General features: G+C 46.3%; 2 protein-coding genes across 5 annotated transcripts in view; both read left to right on the forward strand.

Moving 5' to 3' along the window:
* LOC136620525 (class I histocompatibility antigen, F10 alpha chain-like) overlaps nucleotides 1–20,408 on the forward strand; it is a 114,169-nt gene that overhangs the window by 83,932 nt on the left and 9,829 nt on the right. For 2 of the 4 annotated variants that reach the window (XM_066595364.1, XM_066595369.1), the window contains exons 2-3: nucleotides 9,661–9,921; nucleotides 11,926–12,204. The exons of the other annotated variants lie outside the window; for them this stretch is intronic. In XM_066595364.1, coding sequence (XP_066451461.1) covers nucleotides 9,661–9,921; nucleotides 11,926–12,204 — 540 coding nt within the window. The remainder of the gene's footprint in view (nucleotides 1–9,660; nucleotides 9,922–11,925; nucleotides 12,205–20,408) is intronic. 4 annotated transcript variants of the gene reach the window in all.
* LOC136620517 (class I histocompatibility antigen, F10 alpha chain-like) overlaps nucleotides 1–20,408 on the forward strand; it is a 106,967-nt gene that overhangs the window by 10,403 nt on the left and 76,156 nt on the right. The window lies entirely within an intron of this gene.

Raw genomic sequence — 20,408 nt, forward strand, 5'->3', positions numbered from 1 at the left:
AGATGTTTTCCTCATTCCCGCTAGGAATAAAGAATTCCCTACTGCATCGGTCACAGATGTGACAGATGCGGCAAAGGAATTCTTAATCCCTGAGTGGAATAAAGAATACCCTACCACAGCTGTCACAGATGACATCTGCGGTAGCGGATCCAGCTGCTGGCACCCAGTAATTGTTTTTCACTTAATTGTTTTATACTTAAGCCCTTCCCTAAAAAATAATGCAAATTTGTGTAAAAATAAAAAACATACTCCCCTTCCTTCAGCTGCCGGGGCTCAGCCGCGTCCTCTCTGCGCTGTCCCCGACTCTTTAATGCAGTTCTTTGAGCAGGCGGGGATTTTAAATCCCTGGCTGCTGAAAAAGCTGCTTCTGATTGGCTGAGGCGCTCAGCCAATCACAGGCAGGTCTCGCCTGTCAGTCATTCAGCAAGAGCTGCCTGTGATTGGCTGAGGTGCTCAGCCAATCAGAAACAGCTGTCTGTGATTGGCTGAGCACCTCAGACAATCAGAGGCAGCTCTTTCCGCAGGCAGAAATTTTAAATCTCCGCCTGCTTAAAGAACTGCTTTAAAAAGCCGGGGACAGCGCAGAGAGGACACGACTGAGCCCCGGCAGCTGAAGGAAGGTGAGTATGTTTTTGTTTTTTTTTTACACTATTTTGCCATGTTTTTCAGGGAAGGGCTTATATTCAAAGCCCTTCCCTGAAAAACAATTACAGGATGCTGGCAGCTGGATCCTCTACCGCAGCTGTCATCAAGATGCCGGCAGCTGGATCCTCTACCGCAGCTGTCATCTGTGACAGCTGCGGTAGGGAATTCTTTATTCCCCGCAGGGAGGAAGAAAACATCTGCCGCATGCAGACTGTAGCGGCGGACAGGTAAGTATATTTTTATTTTTTTATTTTTTTACACTAAAATGTTTGTTTTTTTCAGGGAGGAGCTTACATTTAAAGCTCTTCCCTAAAAAACAATTGAGGGGTGACGGCAGACCATTTTCTTCAATGGAGCCGCCGGCAGCAGCTGCGGCTCCGTTGAAGACAATGCGTGCATTCCCTATGGTGCACGCATGTCCTATCTTTGCAGGCGCACGTCTGTAAATCACGGACATGTGAACACACCATAGGGATTGCATTGGGGCCAATAGACCTGTGTTTTTGTGCTCGTGTGAAGCCACCCTAGGTGGCATCCAAGTCATTCTGATCCAATCCCAATTCAATACATTTTTTCCTCCCTTGGATCGTAAAATGTTTTTTCCAACGAAGTTTTCTCACAAACAGCGCAGTATCTTTAGTCCAACTGAATGAATCTAATTTGTTAGTGGGAACAAATGATAACCCATTTTTTAACACCGCCTCTTCATCTTTAGATAGTAATCTCGTTGACAAATTAATGATTTGTATTTCATCCTCCCCAGTTGATATGACGATAGGGTCCCCGTTGGACACCTGCAGCATTTATCTAATCTTTTACATCAAGGGTATTTTTTTGAGCATCCTTATTGGTACATCTACTAGATGACATATTTTCGAATAGACTAAGGTTCCTGATGAGTCTGAATAAGACAGAAACGCGTTGAACTAATACCTGGTGGGAATCTCTAATACTTATTGATCCTCACGGACCGATATTTACTGTGTCATCATTGGGTTTACACTCGGTGGGAATTCAACATTGATTCCTATTGACCGATACCTTACTTGTCATTTCCGACTGGGCCTTTTTAGTGCTTGGCCCGGCTCTTATTTATTGCTGTTATCGTCCGGTTGCATTCTCTAGAAACAAGGGCTCGTACCCTGATTGAATCAGACCCGTTCTTTCTGGGCGTCCATCAATGATCTGTGTCTCCCTATCCTGATTGGTGAAATTCACTTTGGTTTTTTCTCCACCAATATCCAATAATCTTCCGTACTTACGTACTTCAGGATTAGGAACCATTGAGAGTAACCGATCATTTAATAAAGCTGTTGGCCCAGACTATAACTGGGCCTTTCTTCGCCCAGAAATATGCAGTTGTGTAACGATTCCCCATTGTGGGTCAACCCCTTTCTTTGAGGGGCTGATTGAGTGGCCACGGCTCCTGTTTTCCGTGGCCTCGAACACAACCCGGCCTCCCGACCTATCCTGTCGAGGGGCTGTGGTTGTACCGCATTGGTTCTGATTCAGTGTGGAACTTATTGTTCCGTTGTTTGTCTCGTCTTTGTTGAATTTGTGTGTTGTGAGGCACCTAACGTTTTTAAGAAATCTTTGAATAAAAGTTATATTTTAGGGGACACATACAGTGAATATTCCAGATGAATAAAGGAACTACGATTTTTTTAAAAGGAAGTAGGAAAAAACAAAAATGGAAAAAAGCAAAAAAGCTCCGTCACTAAGGGGTTAATATCACGATATTCCCCCCCTTATCCGAGGGTTTAGTTTCAACAGATTTTATTAAAGTTCAGAGTTAAAACAGTAGTCATTCATGCTTTCTTATTTCCCCACGCAGGGGGCGGTGAGATTAATAGAAGGAATGACAAAGGTTTATTTTCAGACATTTTTGTACATTTCTTACATAACCTTTCTTTTAACGAGCTGAATTCTACTATATCGCCTGTTTCTGGCCTTTTCGGTGAATTCTAGATATTCAGGCTTCAGCAATTACAAAATTATAAAGGAAACATAAAAACATGAAAGAACATGGAAAAGTAGGTCTTCACACTTTTTTTTTTTTTTTTTTTTTTCCATTCGCTACCGACTTTGGGTAATTCTTTTGTTTAGCTCTTTTAGGATTTGTGTGGATATCAGGGGGGGATTTAGGTTGAGAGCAAGTTATGTCTAAGGCCTGGGATGTCCATCATTTCAATCCAAGGTCTCCATAATTCACTGTATTTCGTTAGAGTGTCAGTTTGTATAGCATGTATTCTCTCATACAGGGCAATCTGGGAGATCCGGTTTTGGACTTCATTATATGAGAGGGTTGGCTGTTTCCACCTCGCTGCTATATGTATTCTAGTTGCCATGCATATGTGCTGGATCAATTTATGTGCTTGGTATTTTATTCCTGGCGGACGGTCTCCTAGTAGGAATATTGTTGGAGATTTTGGGAGTGGACCAATAAATAGTCTTTGCAATAGTCTGTGTATCTGAGACCATAGTCTGGCTACCACCGGGCAACTCCACCATATGTGGGCTTGGGATCCTACTTCTGTACATCCCCTAAAGCAGAGTGGTGAAGTCAAGGGGAAAAATTTATTTATTCTTACTGGGACTAGGTGAGTGCGGTGTAAGATTTTAATGGACGTTTCCATTAAGGAGACTTGGTGGCTACCTCTAGTGATAGTTTCACAACAATGTTGCCATCTTTCCACTGACATGTGGATTTGTAGTTCCGTTTCCCACTTTCGCATAAACGGAAGTTTGCTTTCTGTATCAGGCTCGTTTAACATTTTGTATAGTAAAGATAAAGTTCCTTTCCTCAAGGGGTTGTTTTTACATAATCTTTCAAGTGTTGTCATTTCAGGGATCACCCTAGGTAAGTCCAGTGAATGTAGGAAGTGGAATATTTGGTTGGCTCGGAAGTTTTCTGCTGTTGGGAGATTGTAGTTAGCTTGGAGTTGGCTTAGTGTTATTATCTGGGAGCCCATTAAAAAGTGGTTAAGATTTGTCAGTTCATTTGTCTTCCACCACTGAAAATGGATTAAGTCCATACTTGGTGGAAATCTTATGTTCGGTATAATAGGCATCATCCTAGAGGGTTTATTGGAGAGTTTATATTTAAATCGGGTACTTCTCCAGATTCTCATGGTGTGGAAAGTGAGGGGACTTTTGGCATGTAGGTTTGAGTTTAGGGTATTGTTAGACCATATTAGATTAGGAAAAGTTTGTGGGGATATTCTGGATGATTCTAGCCTTACCCATAATGGAGCTTTTTCTCCCCCCAGTGTTGTTAGCCCTTGGGCTGTTTGTGCCGCCACATAGTACTTCCAAAGGTTGGGGACAGAGAGACCTCCCCTGTTTTTATGTTTATACATAAGGGTGTTTTTGATTCTTGGTTTTTTTGAGGCCCAGATGAATTGAAATATACGTTTCTGTAGATTTGCTATCGTCGGGCGGGGGATTGGGATAGGTAGTGTCCTGAATAAATATAGTATGCGGGGTAGTAGGTTCATTTTAATTGCGCTGATTCTTCCCACCCAAGATAGTAGGGGATCATCCCATTTGGTCAGGTCTGCCATAAGTTTTTGTATTAGGGGTGGATAGTTCCATTTGTATAAGGTGGTTAAGGATGTGGTTAAGTTGATACCCAGGTAGGGAATATAGTGGTGTTGGTGTTGGAAGCCAAAATTTAAATCTATTAATTTTGTTAGTGAGGACGGGGAGTTTAAATATATGATGTCGCATTTATCTGGATTGATTTTTAGTCCCGAGAGCACCGCCCACTTGTCCAATAATCCCATTAAATTGGGGAGGGAAATTAATGGCTGGGTCATTGTAAGTAAAAGGTCGTCCGCGAATAGGCTTAATTTGTACTCCACCCCCTCCACTGTCACTCCTCTTATATTGGGGTTTTGCCTAATGGCTATTGCGAGGGGTTCGACCGCCAGTGCAAATAAAGCAGGTGAGAGGGGACAGCCTTGCCGTGTACCTCTCCTGATTGGGATAGGGGTTTCTTTGCTTGTAGGTAGCTTTAATAAGGTGGAGGGAGTGGAGTACAATGCTGCCATCGAGCGCACGAAGGCTCCCTCGAAGCCCATACGCTGCAGGATAAAGAATAGATAGTCCCAGGCCAATGAATCAAAAGCCTTTTCTATGTCTAGGGCTAATAAGGTGACGGGGATTTTTGTGTCTTTTGAATGGTCAATTATATTTAGTACCTTTCTAATGTTGTCTGGGGCTTGTCTTGATGGGATGAAACCGACCTGGTCTTTATGTATGAGATTTGGGAGAAATTGGTTCAGTCGGGCAGCCAGGATAGATGTGAAGATTTTATAATCAATGTTCAACAACGAGATAGGCCTATAGCTTTTGGGGGAGAGAGGATCTTTTTTGGCCTTGGGTATAACTGTTAGATTAGAATTTAAAAATTCTTGGGGAGGGGTATCACCCTTCTGCAGTGATTGAAAAAGGCTTTGTAGTGGTCCTATTAGGGATTCTTTGTATTTTTTATAATAGATTGCCGTGTAGCCATCGGGGCCAGGGGCCTTCCCTAACTTTAGGTTGTCTATGGCTTCCCTTATCTCTTCTATCGTGATATCTCCGTTTAGGTGGTCTCGCTGATTTTGGGTTAAGGTAGGAAGTGGGAGGGATTCTATAAAGGAGGGTCCTGCAGCCTCGATGTTCCCTTTATGTTCCTTATACAGGGATGCGTAATATGTAGCAAATGCTTTGTATATCTTGTCTGGATTGGATGTGGTCGTGTTGTGAGGGGTGTATAGTTTGAATATTGAATTCGTCCTCTGTTTCTCTCTCAATTTTGTGGCCAGTAGTCTGTCTGGTTTGTTAGCGTATTTGTAGTATTTATAACCTGTCCACTGGAGTGCTCGCTCAACTTTGTCTGACAGTAGGATGTTTAGTTTAATCTTAATGTCTCTAATTTCTTTAATCGTGGCCCTTGTGGGGTTCCTTTGATTATAGGTTTCAAGCAGGAACAATCGCCTTTCTAGAGCTAAGTAAGATTGTGATTTTTCTTTTTTTCTCTGCGATGCTAATCGGATTAATTGTCCTCTAATGCTTGCCTTATGAGCGAGCCATATCCAGTGGGGGTGTGATTCTTTGGTAGAATTCAGACTGAAGAAATCTGTAATTTGTTTTTGGATTTGGTTTGAGATATTAGGATCTCTGATTTATCCGAGGGTTTAATGATGATGCTCCTATCTGTTTCAATCTCAATCAATGCCTTCATTTCATTATTACTTAGATTTTGGTGTTTGAAAATTTTTTCTTTCGATAGCCTGCGGAACTCTTCATTGACCATTGTTTCAAATATGTCAATGTCAGGCGAGTCACACGATGGGGGAAGACTCGTATTTCTTGGCTTTAATTTCGCTGATGTCCCTCCCCCCTTCTAATTCAAGTTCCTCCAATATCCGCAAAGCATCCAAGTCGTTCTCATCCAATCCCAATTCAATACATTTTTTCCTTCCCTGGATCGTAAAATGTTTTTTCCAACGACGTTTTCTCACAAACTGCGCAGCATCTTTAGTCCAACTGAATGAATCTACTTTGTTAGTGGGAACAAATGATAACCCCTTTTTTAACACCCCCTTTTCATCTTTAGATAGTAATCTCGTTGACAAATTAATGATTTGTAACTCCTCCTCCCCAGTTGATATATGCGGATCATCCATCCTGGGTGCCCATAGCTGTTATATTTGGGGTGCTCTTATTCATTGTTGTTGCGGTATGATATGCAGCTTGTAGTGGATACTGTGAATCTGTGGGTGGGGAAATAATAAAAGGAATATATGGATCGGATCCAATGAGCGTCTACGTTAGTAATAGCGCCTGCTAACAGAATTTCCTTAAATTGACTGGTAATTAATTACAGATATAACAGTCAGCTAAAGTCTGTCTCAGGGTGCGTTCACACAGGCGTAGGCGTATTTACGTTCGCATGAGCGCAACGTATAATCGCCGGAGAGAACGTTTTTCGCCGATCACGACCAGAGCTAGAAAGCGTATTTTCGTTTGTTCCTACTTTGCAAGCTATCTTTTCGGCCATCGAATATGCGTTGGCGCGTATTTCGGTCGCATATGTTCAGGTTTTTTTTCGGGTTGCCGTTTTTACGCGACGTAAAATCGCCCGTGCGAACAAATACATTCGAAACCAATGCCTCAGATGGTCACGTATATACGTTTGGTCGCAAAAACGCGCCGTTTATGCGCTCGTGTGAACGCACCCTCAGGTAGTGAATGATTAGTGGGAGTATTGACTATCGCCCACTCATTAATTTTCAGACATGCATATTATTATATTTTTTTTTAATTGCCTAGAATAAAGGTTATGTTTTAAATTTAGTGGTTTCCTTCGGTGATATCTAGATATATTTATATGTTTAATACACCCACTGTAAGGGCTTATTCACATGAATGTATATCCGTGGGTTTTCACGCCCGGCCGATATACGCTGCCCCTCTCTGCAAGAGGAGGAGGCGGTATGGGCGGGGAGCTCGGTGCACTGAGCTCCCGCCCCCTACGCCTCACACCACTTTTTGCAATGGGAGGGCATGACAGGGTGGAGCTTACCTCTGCCCAATCCCGCAGACAGTAGCAGGGCGCGGGAGCTCAGCACCTAGCTCCCACCCCATTCCACCACCTCCCCTTGCAGAGAGGGGCAGCGTATATCAGCTGGGTGTGAAAACCCAACTGATGTACATCCCTGGGAATAAGCCCTAAACCTGCAGCAAACCTGGAGAGAATGAATGGATTGTGGATCCACCCAACAACCAATCAGGTCCGGCATCTGCTTGTCTTTAGATCTGTGTTATATAAGACGTGTTCATCAGTGTGTACAGAGCTGGTGAGAGGCTGCAGGACCAGCCGAAACGCGTCCAGGACCGCGAAAACTTGTCATGTCTGTTCCCTGAAAATAAAGATTTCAGACCTAGAAGCCGACCTACCTGTTTATTACATATGTACTGATATGCTGTAATCTATAAGACGGCGGGATGGAATGTGCACCATAGAGGAAATGCAGCTATTGTCGGTGAACTCGGCGTTTGTCCTTCTGTCCCTAGAGATGATGCAATCACCGTGTGACAGTATGGCGGTATTACTGCTATACATGGAAATATGTGGAAAACACGAGATTTACTGAGGAAAGGGAGGGGAAATAATGGAGCACATGATGTGCGGCAAATATATTATATATTACAGAACATGGAAGATAGCGGAGTCATAAAATGTGCTGCGTCCTCCCCTCATCATCCTCACAGACTGTACATTATATAATGGCTGATTGATAGTTTGCTATATAAATGCCACAACTGGCGGTCCGTACCGCTCAGACACAGAATGTAATAATCGCAGTATGGACCGCTGTGTGAGCGGACACTGGGGTCCAGCTGCTGCAGAACATCTTCTTGATGAAGCAGACAGAGGCTTCTTGTGTACTATTACAGTTTGATATAAAACTTTCAAAAGAGGTTCTGCAGCAGGTTCAGTGTGTGCTAAACAGTAAATAACACCAGCTGCCTCAGAACCTCTTTGAGGAGCTATAAGGTACTGTGGAGCGCACATTATATCACATACAGGGCAAAAACCCTGAAACAGCTGTCTGTACATGGAGTCTGGCTTTGCTTTTAATTCCCAGTCATTGTAACAAGGCTTGTATAAAAAGTCTGACTTTGGCTTGAAGGAATGCTGCCTTCCAATAGGTGGTGCTGTGGAGGATTTATTCCGTCTCCATTATTTGCATATTACCCAGAGGAGCGTGCGTGGCCATTTGAGCCTCCTCACTTAGTTTATAATTTATAGTATATAGTTTCTGACCGCTGTACATACATACATGACCAAGACCCTGTCCCCTACACGCTGTACATACATACATGACCAAGACCGTTACCTACACGCTGTACATACATACATGACCAAGACTGTTACCTACACGCTGTACATACATACATGACCGAGACCCTGTAACCTACACGCTGTAGATACATACATGACCGAGACTTTGTAATCTACACACTGTACATACATACATGACCGAGACCCTGTAATCTACACACTGTACATACATACATGACCGAGACCCTGTCACCTACACGCTGTACATACATACATGACCAAGACCCTGTCACCTACACGCTGTGCATACATACATGACCAAGACCCTGTTACCTACACGCTGTACATACATACATGACCGAGACCCTGTCACCTACACGCTGTACATACATACATGACCGAGACCCTGTCACCTACACGCTGTACATACATACATCACCGAGACCCTGTTACCCACACGCTGTACATACATACATGACCGAGACCCTGTAACCTATACGCTGTACATACATACATGACCGAGACCCTGTCACCTACACCCTGTACATACATACATGACCGAGACCCTGTCACCTACACACTGTACATACATACATGACCGAGACCCTGTAATCTACACACTGTACATACATACATGACCGAGACCCTGCCACCTACACGCTGTACATACATACATGACCAAGAACCTTTCACCTACACGCTGTACATACATACATGACCTGTCACCTATAGAAATATACATGATAACTCTTCCTGTGATTGTAGTATATGGCGGCTTCACATCAGTGTTGCGCGGTGTATTTGCTTTGTAAAAGACGTTTTAGCGTGTGTTTTTGTACATATTACTGTACGTTTTGCGCTCGCTGCGTGATTTCACATGCTATTTGAAATGCCTAATGAGTTCCAGATGTGTTCTTTCTTCCTCAAAATCGTGCAGCGCATTCCGATATCACGCGGGTACTGAGTGTGAATTTGCGCACCTCTCAGACTTTCTGTGGGGACTTTGGTGCGCAAATGTGCACAAAAATACAGCGTGGAGCTTATTTTCCGCAAGCGCAAAAGAGAGTAATGAGAATGAAGCTATTGGAATCAGTGGGTTCTATCCTCTGTGTATTGTGTGTGAACACGCTGGTGTGACTCCGCCCCGTGTGTGATATGTAACACTCTGTATCTCTCAGACAGTCACTCTCTGCGCTATTATATGACGGGGGTCTCGGCTCCGGGGTCCGGGATACCTGAGTACTCCATAGTTGGATATGTGGATGATCAGGAGATTGTGAATTATAACTCCGTCAGCCGGAGGATGTTACCGCGAGCGGAGTGGATGAAGAAGGAGGGACCCGAATACTGGGAGGCACAAACACAGAGATCTAAAGGAAATGAGGCTGTATTCAGACATAATGTGAGGATAGCGCTGGAGCGCTTCAACGTGACCGGAGGTGAGAGACATATATACTTATATACCCTACTGTATATACACAGTCATATACACGATACACACTAATATACATGGTATACTCTCTGCTCACTGATATACACAATACACAAAAAATCCAGAATTCCAGAAAAAAAACATCCCTCATGTGAATACATTGATAGTATATAATGGCTCCTCTCACTGTACGAGTTCCATCCATATCGCAGTCGGACAAACCCGTGTGATAACATCGCCCTGTGGGGTGCGACCTCCGAGCGCCTCTGTGACTCTGGTTTACAACAGTTTTCCACCAGTTTCCTGCGTGTGAATGGCGGTGAGCCGCTGCCGCCTGGTATAGTCACATGACATTCCCACCGGTAACCGTAACGCGGGGGTCCTAATGTGAGCCGAGGGAGGAGAGAAACCTCTATGGAGCAGAAGGCCATGTATTCCCCACCACTACAGAGGGATGGCGCTATGTGATGACGCTCCCCTCCGTCAGGACCTCCTGGGGTTTGTGTTCGGGCAGGAATTCAGCTGTTTTAGTGTTGTGGCTAAACAAGAACAGTTCCCAGCGGTGTGTGTGTCTGTATCCCCACTAACCAGAAGGTGGGAGGTCCGATGACATCACATGTGATGTCACCCTGCGGTCTGATGACATCACATGGTCACTGATATAGTGGAGTGTGAAGACCCGGCCGTTGGGTGGCCGTACACATAGCGGATGGTCTATCGTATTTGCATGCAGGTCACAACAGAATGTAAAGGTGTATTTGCGTCGGGATAACAAAACCCACAACACGTCCGTGGAAGCATCTCCGCAGTGAGAAAACCCCCCACACCGTTCTCTGCTTGTGTTGTGGATTTTGCGCTGTTTTTAGGCCCCGCCCATGCTGCGTTGTCAGGTACATTTCTTGCAAGCGAAAAACGCACAGAAAGTGTAAACAACGCATTTTAGCGGATACATTCTCATTATTACATGTATGTGTGATATACGGTAGAATACGCTATAAATGAGCAGCGTCCGTATTTACTGCAATCCTCATAAAATGTCAGGAAAGTTCTGGAACTAAATACAGAAAAACTGAAATCCCAGATAAACGCGCCGCGAGACGAGCGGAAACTAAACCCATTGGCTGCAACGTAAACAACAAATTGTATCAGTTATTATCCGCTGTATTTGCGGACAGAACGCGGCGCTTCAATCCCACAAACATAAGAAACGCACAGAGACGTTCGCACGGCTTCACTACATTTAACCCCTTATGGCCTGCGGGTCAGTGAGACGCTACGTAATCAGACACTTTTTGGACTAAACCGTGTGCGTCTCACGGATGCCCATATGGCGGTGAGGACGGGCGCTGACGCTACATGTGATCCACCATTATTGTATCAGTCAGTAGGTCCAGGCGCAGCGCAGATCCGTATGTGGTGACCGCAGATCGTCCGCAGCGAGTTCCGGGCCCTTATAGTTAGTGATCGCCTCCATGATTCTGCAGATTTCCTGCGTACGATGCGGAGTGATGGGTGTGAGGACACGGGCATGTAATAAGTCAGTGAGGAAGTTATATAATAATCTACAGAGAAGTACAAATATGGGGGTATTAACCCCTTCCTCCCTCCGTTTCTCCATTACATCTATCAGTTATAGGGAACATGACGGTTTCCTGCCCAGGTGCTGTATGTGGGAGGAGCCTCCACCATTACGCTGCCCCGTCAGTCACATGACTAGGGATGATGTAGGGGTATATAGTGTGTTCAGCCCACTGAACTACAACCGGTAGCTGGCGGGCATGCTGGGAACTGTAGTTCACACACAAGTGTTCGCACCCGACTGTTAATAAGCCGTGTTATAGACTGTATATAGTACATATGAAGGACACGTATAACATCACATGAGTGACCTGTATATAATATGTACAGTATGTGTCATACACCTGTATATTACATGTCACACACATACACTGCACACATGACCGGTACATTACATACGTGTTCTGTATAACATGTTCTGTGATGTCTGCAGGTTTCCATACCTACCAGTTGATGTACGGCTGTGAGCTGGATGATGACGGCAGCATCAGAGGATATGAGCAGCTCAGATATGATGGAGGAGAGTTCATAGCGCTGGACACACAGACCTGGACATACACGGCCACCATGAGCCAGGCGCTGATCACCACACAGAGATTGAACAGTCCGAAAGTACAATGGGGGGAGAGAAAGAGGAAATATCTGGAGAATGAATGTATAGACTGGCTGAAGAAATATGTGGAGAACGGGAGAGAAGAGCTGGAGAGGAGAGGTGAGGCTCATCATCATGTCACATGTATGTGTGTGATGTATGGTATATGTATGATATGTGTGTGTGATATGTGTGTGTGATGTATATACGTGTGATATATGTGTGTGTGCTATATATGTATGCGTGATGTGTGATATGTGGAGCTCCGGCCATCGCACATCTGTATACACAGCGGCTCTTCAGTATAGTCACAGACCTTTTCCTTTCCACCTTCCAAGAGCCATAACTTGTATTCCCCACCATACGAGGACTTTGTTTTATCGAGATGATTTTTATTTTTTGATACATATAAAACATATGGTATAACTTATTAGAGGGGTTTTCCACGAACGCTAAAAAGTCGCAAATTTTTGCATACGTTTTCCACTTGCGCAGAAATTTGCAAGTTTTTTTTATGTCTTTCTGTCATTATAAATGTCCCCCAATGAACCTTCCTGTGAATATTCCTCCTGTGCTGACATCGTCCTGTTCCTGCACCGCTGATCTCCGGATAAGCCGCTCGTCCTCTCTGTGTGATAATGTGGATTATGATATGAGGCTCTTTTCTGCCTCTTGTGGCTTAGATACGGAGCTGCAGCGTGATTTACATATTAGTTTAGTAGTGTATTTATTATATAGCGATATTACAGTCCGCCCCCCCCCCTCCTCCCCGCAATCAGTACAGAATACAGACGGACTCTATCATAGCGCCACCTGGTGGTGCAGTCTGATATATTCCGCTATTCTACTTTTATGGTAGTAACAGAACGGCCTCCATGTTCTCTTTACTGTAACTGATGTAGCCATAAGACCGGGACACATTCTGACTTTTCTTCTGTCCTAGGCAAAAAGGTGAAATGACGCCCCACTAAGGCTGCCATCTTTTTCTCCAAAATGTCTGTCACCATTCTTATATTCCGGCGCTGTACTCTAAGACCCCTTCTATTAAAGTGCCAGCTGCCAAGGCCTCCTGTATTGTGTCACCAGTTCACCTTGTTTTGAGGCGCGAGCAACAGACGCCCGACATATTGGGGCTCTAGCTGCTGAAACCTGCATAATAATGTACAGGTAGTCCGGGAGCCCCTCATGACCTACTATAGTCAGGGGTATTACAGAACTCATGGGGCCCCATTACAGAACTCCGAATCATTACCAAATAAAGCTTGGTAATTCTAGTAAGCAAGTTGTAGAACCCATCAGACATAGCAGCTCAGCTCTAGTAGACCCAGTCAGATACCTGCTCTACACAGTGATAGTGATTACAGTGCAGTTACCTCCAGTGGTTATAGGTGAGGTCTGGTTTAGTTATTCTTTCCTATATATGAGCTCAGATCGCCATGAAGATTTCTCTGTAGATTCTTCCTGTTGTATCGCTACTCCCTCCTCTCTGTATTCCATCATAGTAATAGTGCCCCCATTAAATAAGTGGCCCCTCTGTGGCCTCATTTAGTAATTGTCCCACCCCCAAACCTCTGGTCAGACATCTTACAAGCAACTTCTTTCTCACTCACACTGTCAGTAGTGCCCGACGCAGTGCGATCCATGCAGAGGATAACCTGACTCTTCCCCCATGTTTTACTGCAGGAGACGGGGGAGGAGAGGATGCTATCCTCTTAATAGAGCGCCTTGTGTCCGGTACTACTGACTGTGTAGAAGAAGAAGCTGCTTGTAATAGCATTAACTGGACATTTGGGAGTCGTTCTTGGCAGTTCGGTGGTAGGGTGGCACCATTCATCCCCGTGCCCCACCCCAGCATAATTATTTTTGGTAAGAGATAATTATGGCCACTGGAGATTTATGTCCCGCACCCCTGACACTTACAAGCTGGATCCAGTTTTTGTTGCAGGGTCTCCAAGCCGTTACTCATCCAGATAGTCCCGGTAGTCTGGCTGCTGACTCTGCACTGGGCCAAGTCGCAGTACCCAACAGTCTGAACAGGAGTCTTGCAGTAATACAGGCTACAATCAGGGCCGGCAGCACAAGTGTATTAACGAGGTCTGGGCTGAACATCAGGGCCGGCAGCACAAGTGTATTAACGAGGTCCAGGCTGATCATCAGGGCCGGCAGCACAAGTGTATTAACGAGGTCCAGGCTGATCATCAGGGCCGGCAGCACAAGTATATTAACGAGGTCCGGGCTGAACATCAGGGCCAGCAGCACAAGTGTATTAACGAGGTCCGGGCTACAATCAGGGCTGGCAGCACAAGTGTATTAACGAGGTCCAGGCTGAACATCAGGGTCGGCAAAACAAGTGTATTAACGAGGTCCAGGCTGAACATCTGGGCCGGCAGCACAAGTGAATTAACGAGGTCCAGGCTAAACATCAGGGCCGGCAGCACAAGTGTATTAATGAGGTCTGGGCTGAACATCAGGGCCGGCAGCACAAGTGTATTAACGAGGTCCGGGCTGAACATCAGGGTCGGCAGCACAAGTGTATTAACGAGGGCCAGGCTACAATTAGGGCCGGCAGCACAAGTGTATTAATGAGGTCTCTGCTGAACATCAGGGCCGGCAGCACAAGTGTATTAACGAGGTCCGGGCTGAACATCAGGGTCGGCAGCACAAGTGTATTAATGAGGTCCAGGCTGAACATCAGGGTTGGCAGCACAAGTGTATTAACGAGGTCCAGGCTGAACATCAGGGTCAGCAGCACAAGTGTATTAAGGAGGTCCAGGCTGTACATCAGGGCCAGCAGCACAAGTGTATTAACGAGGTCCGGGCTGAACATCAGGGTCGGCAGCACAAGTGTATTAACGAGGTCCGGGCTGAACATCAGGGTCGGCAGCACAAGTGTATTAATGAGGTCCAGGCTGAACATCAGGGTTGGCAGCACAAGTGTATTAACGAGGTCCAGGCTGAACATCAGGGTCAGCAGCACAAGTGTATTAACGAGGGCCAGGCTACAATTAGGGCCGGCAGCACAAGTGTATTAATGAGGTCTCTGCTGAACATCAGGGCCGGCAGCACAAGTGTATTAACGAGGTCCGGGCTGAACATCAGGGTCGGCAGCACAAGTGTATTAATGAGGTCCAGGCTGAACATCAGGGTTGGCAGCACAAGTGTATTAACGAGGTCCAGGCTGAACATCAGGGTCAGCAGCACAAGTGTATTAAGGAGGTCCAGGCTGTACATCAGGGCCAGCAGCACAAGTGTATTAACGAGGTCCGGGTTGAAGATCAGGGCCGGCAGCACAAGTGTATTAACGAGGTCCAGGCTGAACATCAGGGCCGGCAGCACAAGTGTATTAACGAGGTCCGGGCTGAAGATCAGGGCTGGCAGCACAAGTGTATTAACGAGGTCCAGGCTGAACATCAGGGTCGGCAGCACAAGTGTATTAACGAGGTCCGGGCTGAACATCAGGGCCGGCAGCACAAGTGTATTAACGAGGTCCGGGCTAAACATCAGGGCCGGCAGCACAAGTGTATTAACGAGGTCCAGGCTGAACATCAGGGCCGGCAGCACAAGTGTATTAATGAGGTCCAGGCTGAACATCAGGGTCGGCAGCACAAGTGTATTAACGAGGTCCAGGCTGAACATCAGGGTCGGCAGCACAAGTGTATTAACGAGGTCCAGGCTGAACATCACGGTCGGCAGCACAAGTGTATTAACGAGGTCCAGGCTGAATATCAGGGCCGGCAGCACAAGTGTATTAACGAGGTCCAGGCTGAACATCAGGGCCGGCAGTACAAGTGTATTAACGAGGTCCAGGCTGAACATCAGGGCCGGCAGCACAAGTGTATTAACGAGGTCTGGGCTGAACATCAGGGCCGGCAGCACAAGTGTATTAACGAGGTCCGGGCTGAACATCAGGGTCGGCAGCACAAGTGTATTAACGGGGGCCAGGCTACAATTAGGGCCGGCAGCACAAGTGTATTAATGAGGTCTCTGCTGAATATCAGGGCCGGCAGCACAAGTGTATTAACGAGGTCCGGGCAGAACATCAGGGTCGGCAGCACAAGTGTATTAATGAGGTCCAGGCTGAACATCAGGGCTAGCAGCACAAGTGTATTAATGAGGTCCAGGCTGAACATCAGGGTTGGCAGCACAAGTGTATTAACGAGGTCCAGGCTGAACATCAGGGTCAGCAGCACAAGTGTATTAAGGAGGTCCAGGCTGTACATCAGGGCCAGCAGCACAAGTGTATTAACGAGGTCCGGGCTGAAGATCAGGGCCGGCAGCACAAGTGTATTAACGAGGTCCGGGCTGAAGATCAGGGCTGGCAGCACAAGTGTATTAACGAGGTCCAGGCTGAACATCAGGGCTGGCAGCACAAGTGTATTAACGAGGTCCGGGCTAAACATCAGGGCCGGCAGCACAAGTGTATTAACGAGGTCCAGGCTGAACATCAGGGCCGGCAGCACAAGTGTATTAATGAGGTCCGGGCTGAACATCAGGGTCGGCAGCAGAAGTGTATTAACGAGGTCCAGGCTGAACATCAGGGTCGGCAGCACAAGTGTATTAACGAGGTCCAGGCTGAACATCACGGTCGGCAGCACAAGTGTATTAACGAGGTCCAGGCTGAACATCAGGGCCGGCAGCACAAGTGTATTAACGAGGTCCAGGCTGAACATCAGGGCCGGCAGCACAAGTGTATTAACGAGGTCCGGGCTGAACATCAGGGCCGGCAGCACAAGTGTATTAACGAGATTCGTGTTGAACATCAGGGCCGTCAGCAAGCAATTATAAAGTCCAGAGTCAGAAGGGTCAGTCAGGCAAGGATCAGCACCAGGATATACACAAATGGGGGCTTTACAAGAAGTGGCAGTAAGAGAGCAACTGATTAGGCATTGTCCATTAGGGGGGAGGTTCAAAGAAGAGCAATTAAACTAATACATAAACTAAACTATAAATAAACTAATACATGGAATGAAGGGATTATTCACCCTGGAAAAAAGATGGCTAAGGGGCGACCAAATAACTATGTATAAATACATGAGGGGACAATACAAGGATCTCTCCCATGATCTGTTTATACCCAGGATTCTGGCGGTTAACAAGAGGGCATCCGCTACGTCTAGAAGAAAGCAGGTTTCATCACCAACAGAGAAGGGGGTTCTTTACTGTAAGAGCAGTGAGACTGTGGAACTCTCTGCCTGAGGACGTGGGGATGACAAAAGCTATAGAGGAGTTTAAGAGGGACTAGTTGTCTTTCTCAAGCAGAAGGTCATTACAGGATATAAACATTAGGTGACCAGCGGGTCGTTAATCGGATCTTACAGACAGGTGGGAACTATCAAAGGTTGATCCAGGGATTATTCTGACTGCCATTATGGATTTGGGAAGGAATTTTTTTCCCTGAAAGGGCTAATTGGCTCCTGCCTCTTGGGGTTTTTTGCTTTCCTCTGGATCAACAAGGGGGTTGAAACAGGCTGAACTAGATGGACAATGTCTTTATTCAGCCTCAGGGTGCATTCACATGAACGTATATAGGCTCGGTTTTCACGCCGAGCCGATATACGTTGTCCTCATGTGCAGGGAGGGGGAGGATGGAAGAGCCAGGAGCAGGAACTGAGCTCCCGCCCCCTCTCTGCCTCCTCTCCACTATTTTCAATGGGGAGAGGCGGGTCGGAAGCGGAGCTAATTCACGGACGGTAGCCCCGCCCCCGTCCCGCCTCCTCTCATTGAAAATAGTGCAGAGGGGCGGAGAGGAGGCAGAGAGGGGGCGGGAGCCTCAGTTCCTGCTTCTGGCTCTTCCAGGCTCCCCCCGCTGCAGATGAGGAGGACGTATATCGGCTCGGCGTGAAAACCGAGCCGATGTACGTTCATGTGAATGCACCCTAACATGGTATGTTACTATGTAAGTTCTAAATCTGCATGGCCCAACATGGTATTAATGTAGTATGTTTACACTGGAATTGTGGGCGTGACTAGGCTGAGCTAGAGGTAATGCCCAGGTTATGCCCAGAGCTCCCGATTGGCTGCGGGACACATACACCTTCACCGAGCTGCTCTGAGATAGATTTGGTGTCCTGTTGCCATGGCAACCCACTGGCCCCGCCGTGATTTCTATTGCGGTGGACCGATGACCTCACAGGGGTAGCACGGTCCCTCTGTGAACCCCTTACATGCCACGATCTACATAGAGGTAGGCGTTAACTGCAGGGGTTGCTGCTTTGATGCACTCCCAGCTGATGCAGCAGGAGACCGACTATCACTGGCAGCTGGCTCCCGCTGCCGGAGCTCGTCAATGTCGGGACTGATGGCAAAGCAGGACGCCTGTATCTGGCATCCTGTTGCAATGATAGGACGAGGTGCACACGGTGCGATCCGAGGTTTCCCCATTGGAACCAAAATGAGAAACTCTGCAGTCCTCCGCTGCGGCTGATCGCTACTTCCCTGAAGGGATGTGAGGCGGTTTTGAGCTAAAAATAGCTCACATCCGAGGAAATATCGCATGTTGGCAAGCGCGATATCAATGAATGGCTAAGCGCTGCCTGTAATTGGCTGAGCGCTCAGCCAATCAGCACAGCCCTTTCAGGAGGCGGGGATTTTTAAATCCCCGCCTACTGAAAGAGCTTGACAGCAGGGGAGCCAGCCGGAGGACGCGCCTGAGCGGCGGAGAGGTGAGTATATAATTTTTTTTGTTCACCAGCTAGGGATGATTTTTAGGGAAGGGCTTATATTTAAAAGAGGGGGAGGGGTGATTTAAGCTTTTATTACTTTTTTTTTTAATTAGCAAAACTGGTTAGTCTTCTCGTGCCGGAACTAGCCATAAGACGATGGTCCGGTACTTCACCACTTCCACCAGCTTCAGTAGCCTTCATCAGAGTGATGGCAGCTCCACGGGGTACAGCAGGATTCCCATTCCATTTACACCTCCCATCATAAACAACCATCAGCATTTCGATGATCACTGGCCTAAACCGGGTAACCTCTACCCTAACGGGCATTTGAGAGAAGCAACACAGAGCTAGACCATCAGATGAGCTCAGGGCCCGGCGGGTAGGTGTCCCTGTACACCATAATTACCTTGGGCTACCACACATAGACTTTACCCTCACTACTACTAGGAATAATAGTGTCACAGCCAGTATATGCCTACCAGCAATGCCCTGTTATGCCAAGCATCAAGCAGCCACATTACTCCCATAGGAAAAGTAACTGAATTACAGCGAGACTCCAGATCCTCCATGACTATACAATTATACTTCAGGGGACAAGTAGTTACCAGCTGGTCATGACAATCATCCTCGGTCTCATTACCCTCTTTTACAGGAGGAGTATTCAGTATAATTGCTCAATGATGACCACCGTCATTCATCACATTTCCCCCAACCATAGGAGGAGTAATAGTAAGCTGTGTGACTATTTCAGTATCAATCATAACAAGCATCCTCTATCTCATTACCCCCTACTATGGGAGGAGTAATGGGAGGACTGCGGGTCTGGATTTTGCATGATTATTCAATGCTGACTACTGTCATTCTCCACTTGACTCCCTTCCATAGGAGGAGTAATAGTAAGATGTCTGACTCTCCGTCTCTGTATCGCACAGGTTCAGTCAATAGTGACAACCATTCTCTATCTCATTACCCCCTTTTACAGGAGGAGTAATAGTAGGACTACGGGTCTCCGTGTTCTGCATGATTACTGGATGAGGTCTACTAGCATCCACCATATTACTCTCTTCCATAGGAGGAGTAATAGTAAGCTGTGTGACTCCTCATCTCTTGTATAGTGGGCATCGCACGGGTCCGGTCACTAATGATCTCTATCCTCTATACTATTACCCTCTCTTATATGAAGACTAATACTAGAACTGTGAGTCTCAGGTCCCCCATAACTACTCCTTCATGACTTCCATCTCCCACCACATTACCCCCTTCCACAGGAGGAGTAATTTTAGTGATGGCTGACTCTGTGTCTCTCCTGCCTCGGTCTGGCACATATCCAGTCTATAACAACAACTATACTCTATCTCATTACCCTCTTCTGAAGGAGTAATGGTAGGGCGAGGGGTCTCAGTTCCCTTGTGGCCATGGCTATGAAGTTCATCCGCCTTACACATCTCTTGTATGGGGAGAGCGATGGTAGTTCTATAAGACATTGTATACCTCATGACGACCCTCAAAGAAGAGCAACTAAACTAATACATGTAATGACGGGACTGGAATACCCAGAGAGGCTATCCAAATTGGGATTATTTACCCTGGAAAAAAGACGGCTAAGGGGTGATCAAATAACTATGTATAAGTACATGAGGGGACGATACAAGGATCTCTCCC

Source organism: Eleutherodactylus coqui, chromosome 3 (genome assembly GCF_035609145.1).
Source record: "Eleutherodactylus coqui strain aEleCoq1 chromosome 3, aEleCoq1.hap1, whole genome shotgun sequence".
Lineage (NCBI taxonomy): Eukaryota > Metazoa > Chordata > Amphibia > Anura > Eleutherodactylidae > Eleutherodactylus > Eleutherodactylus coqui.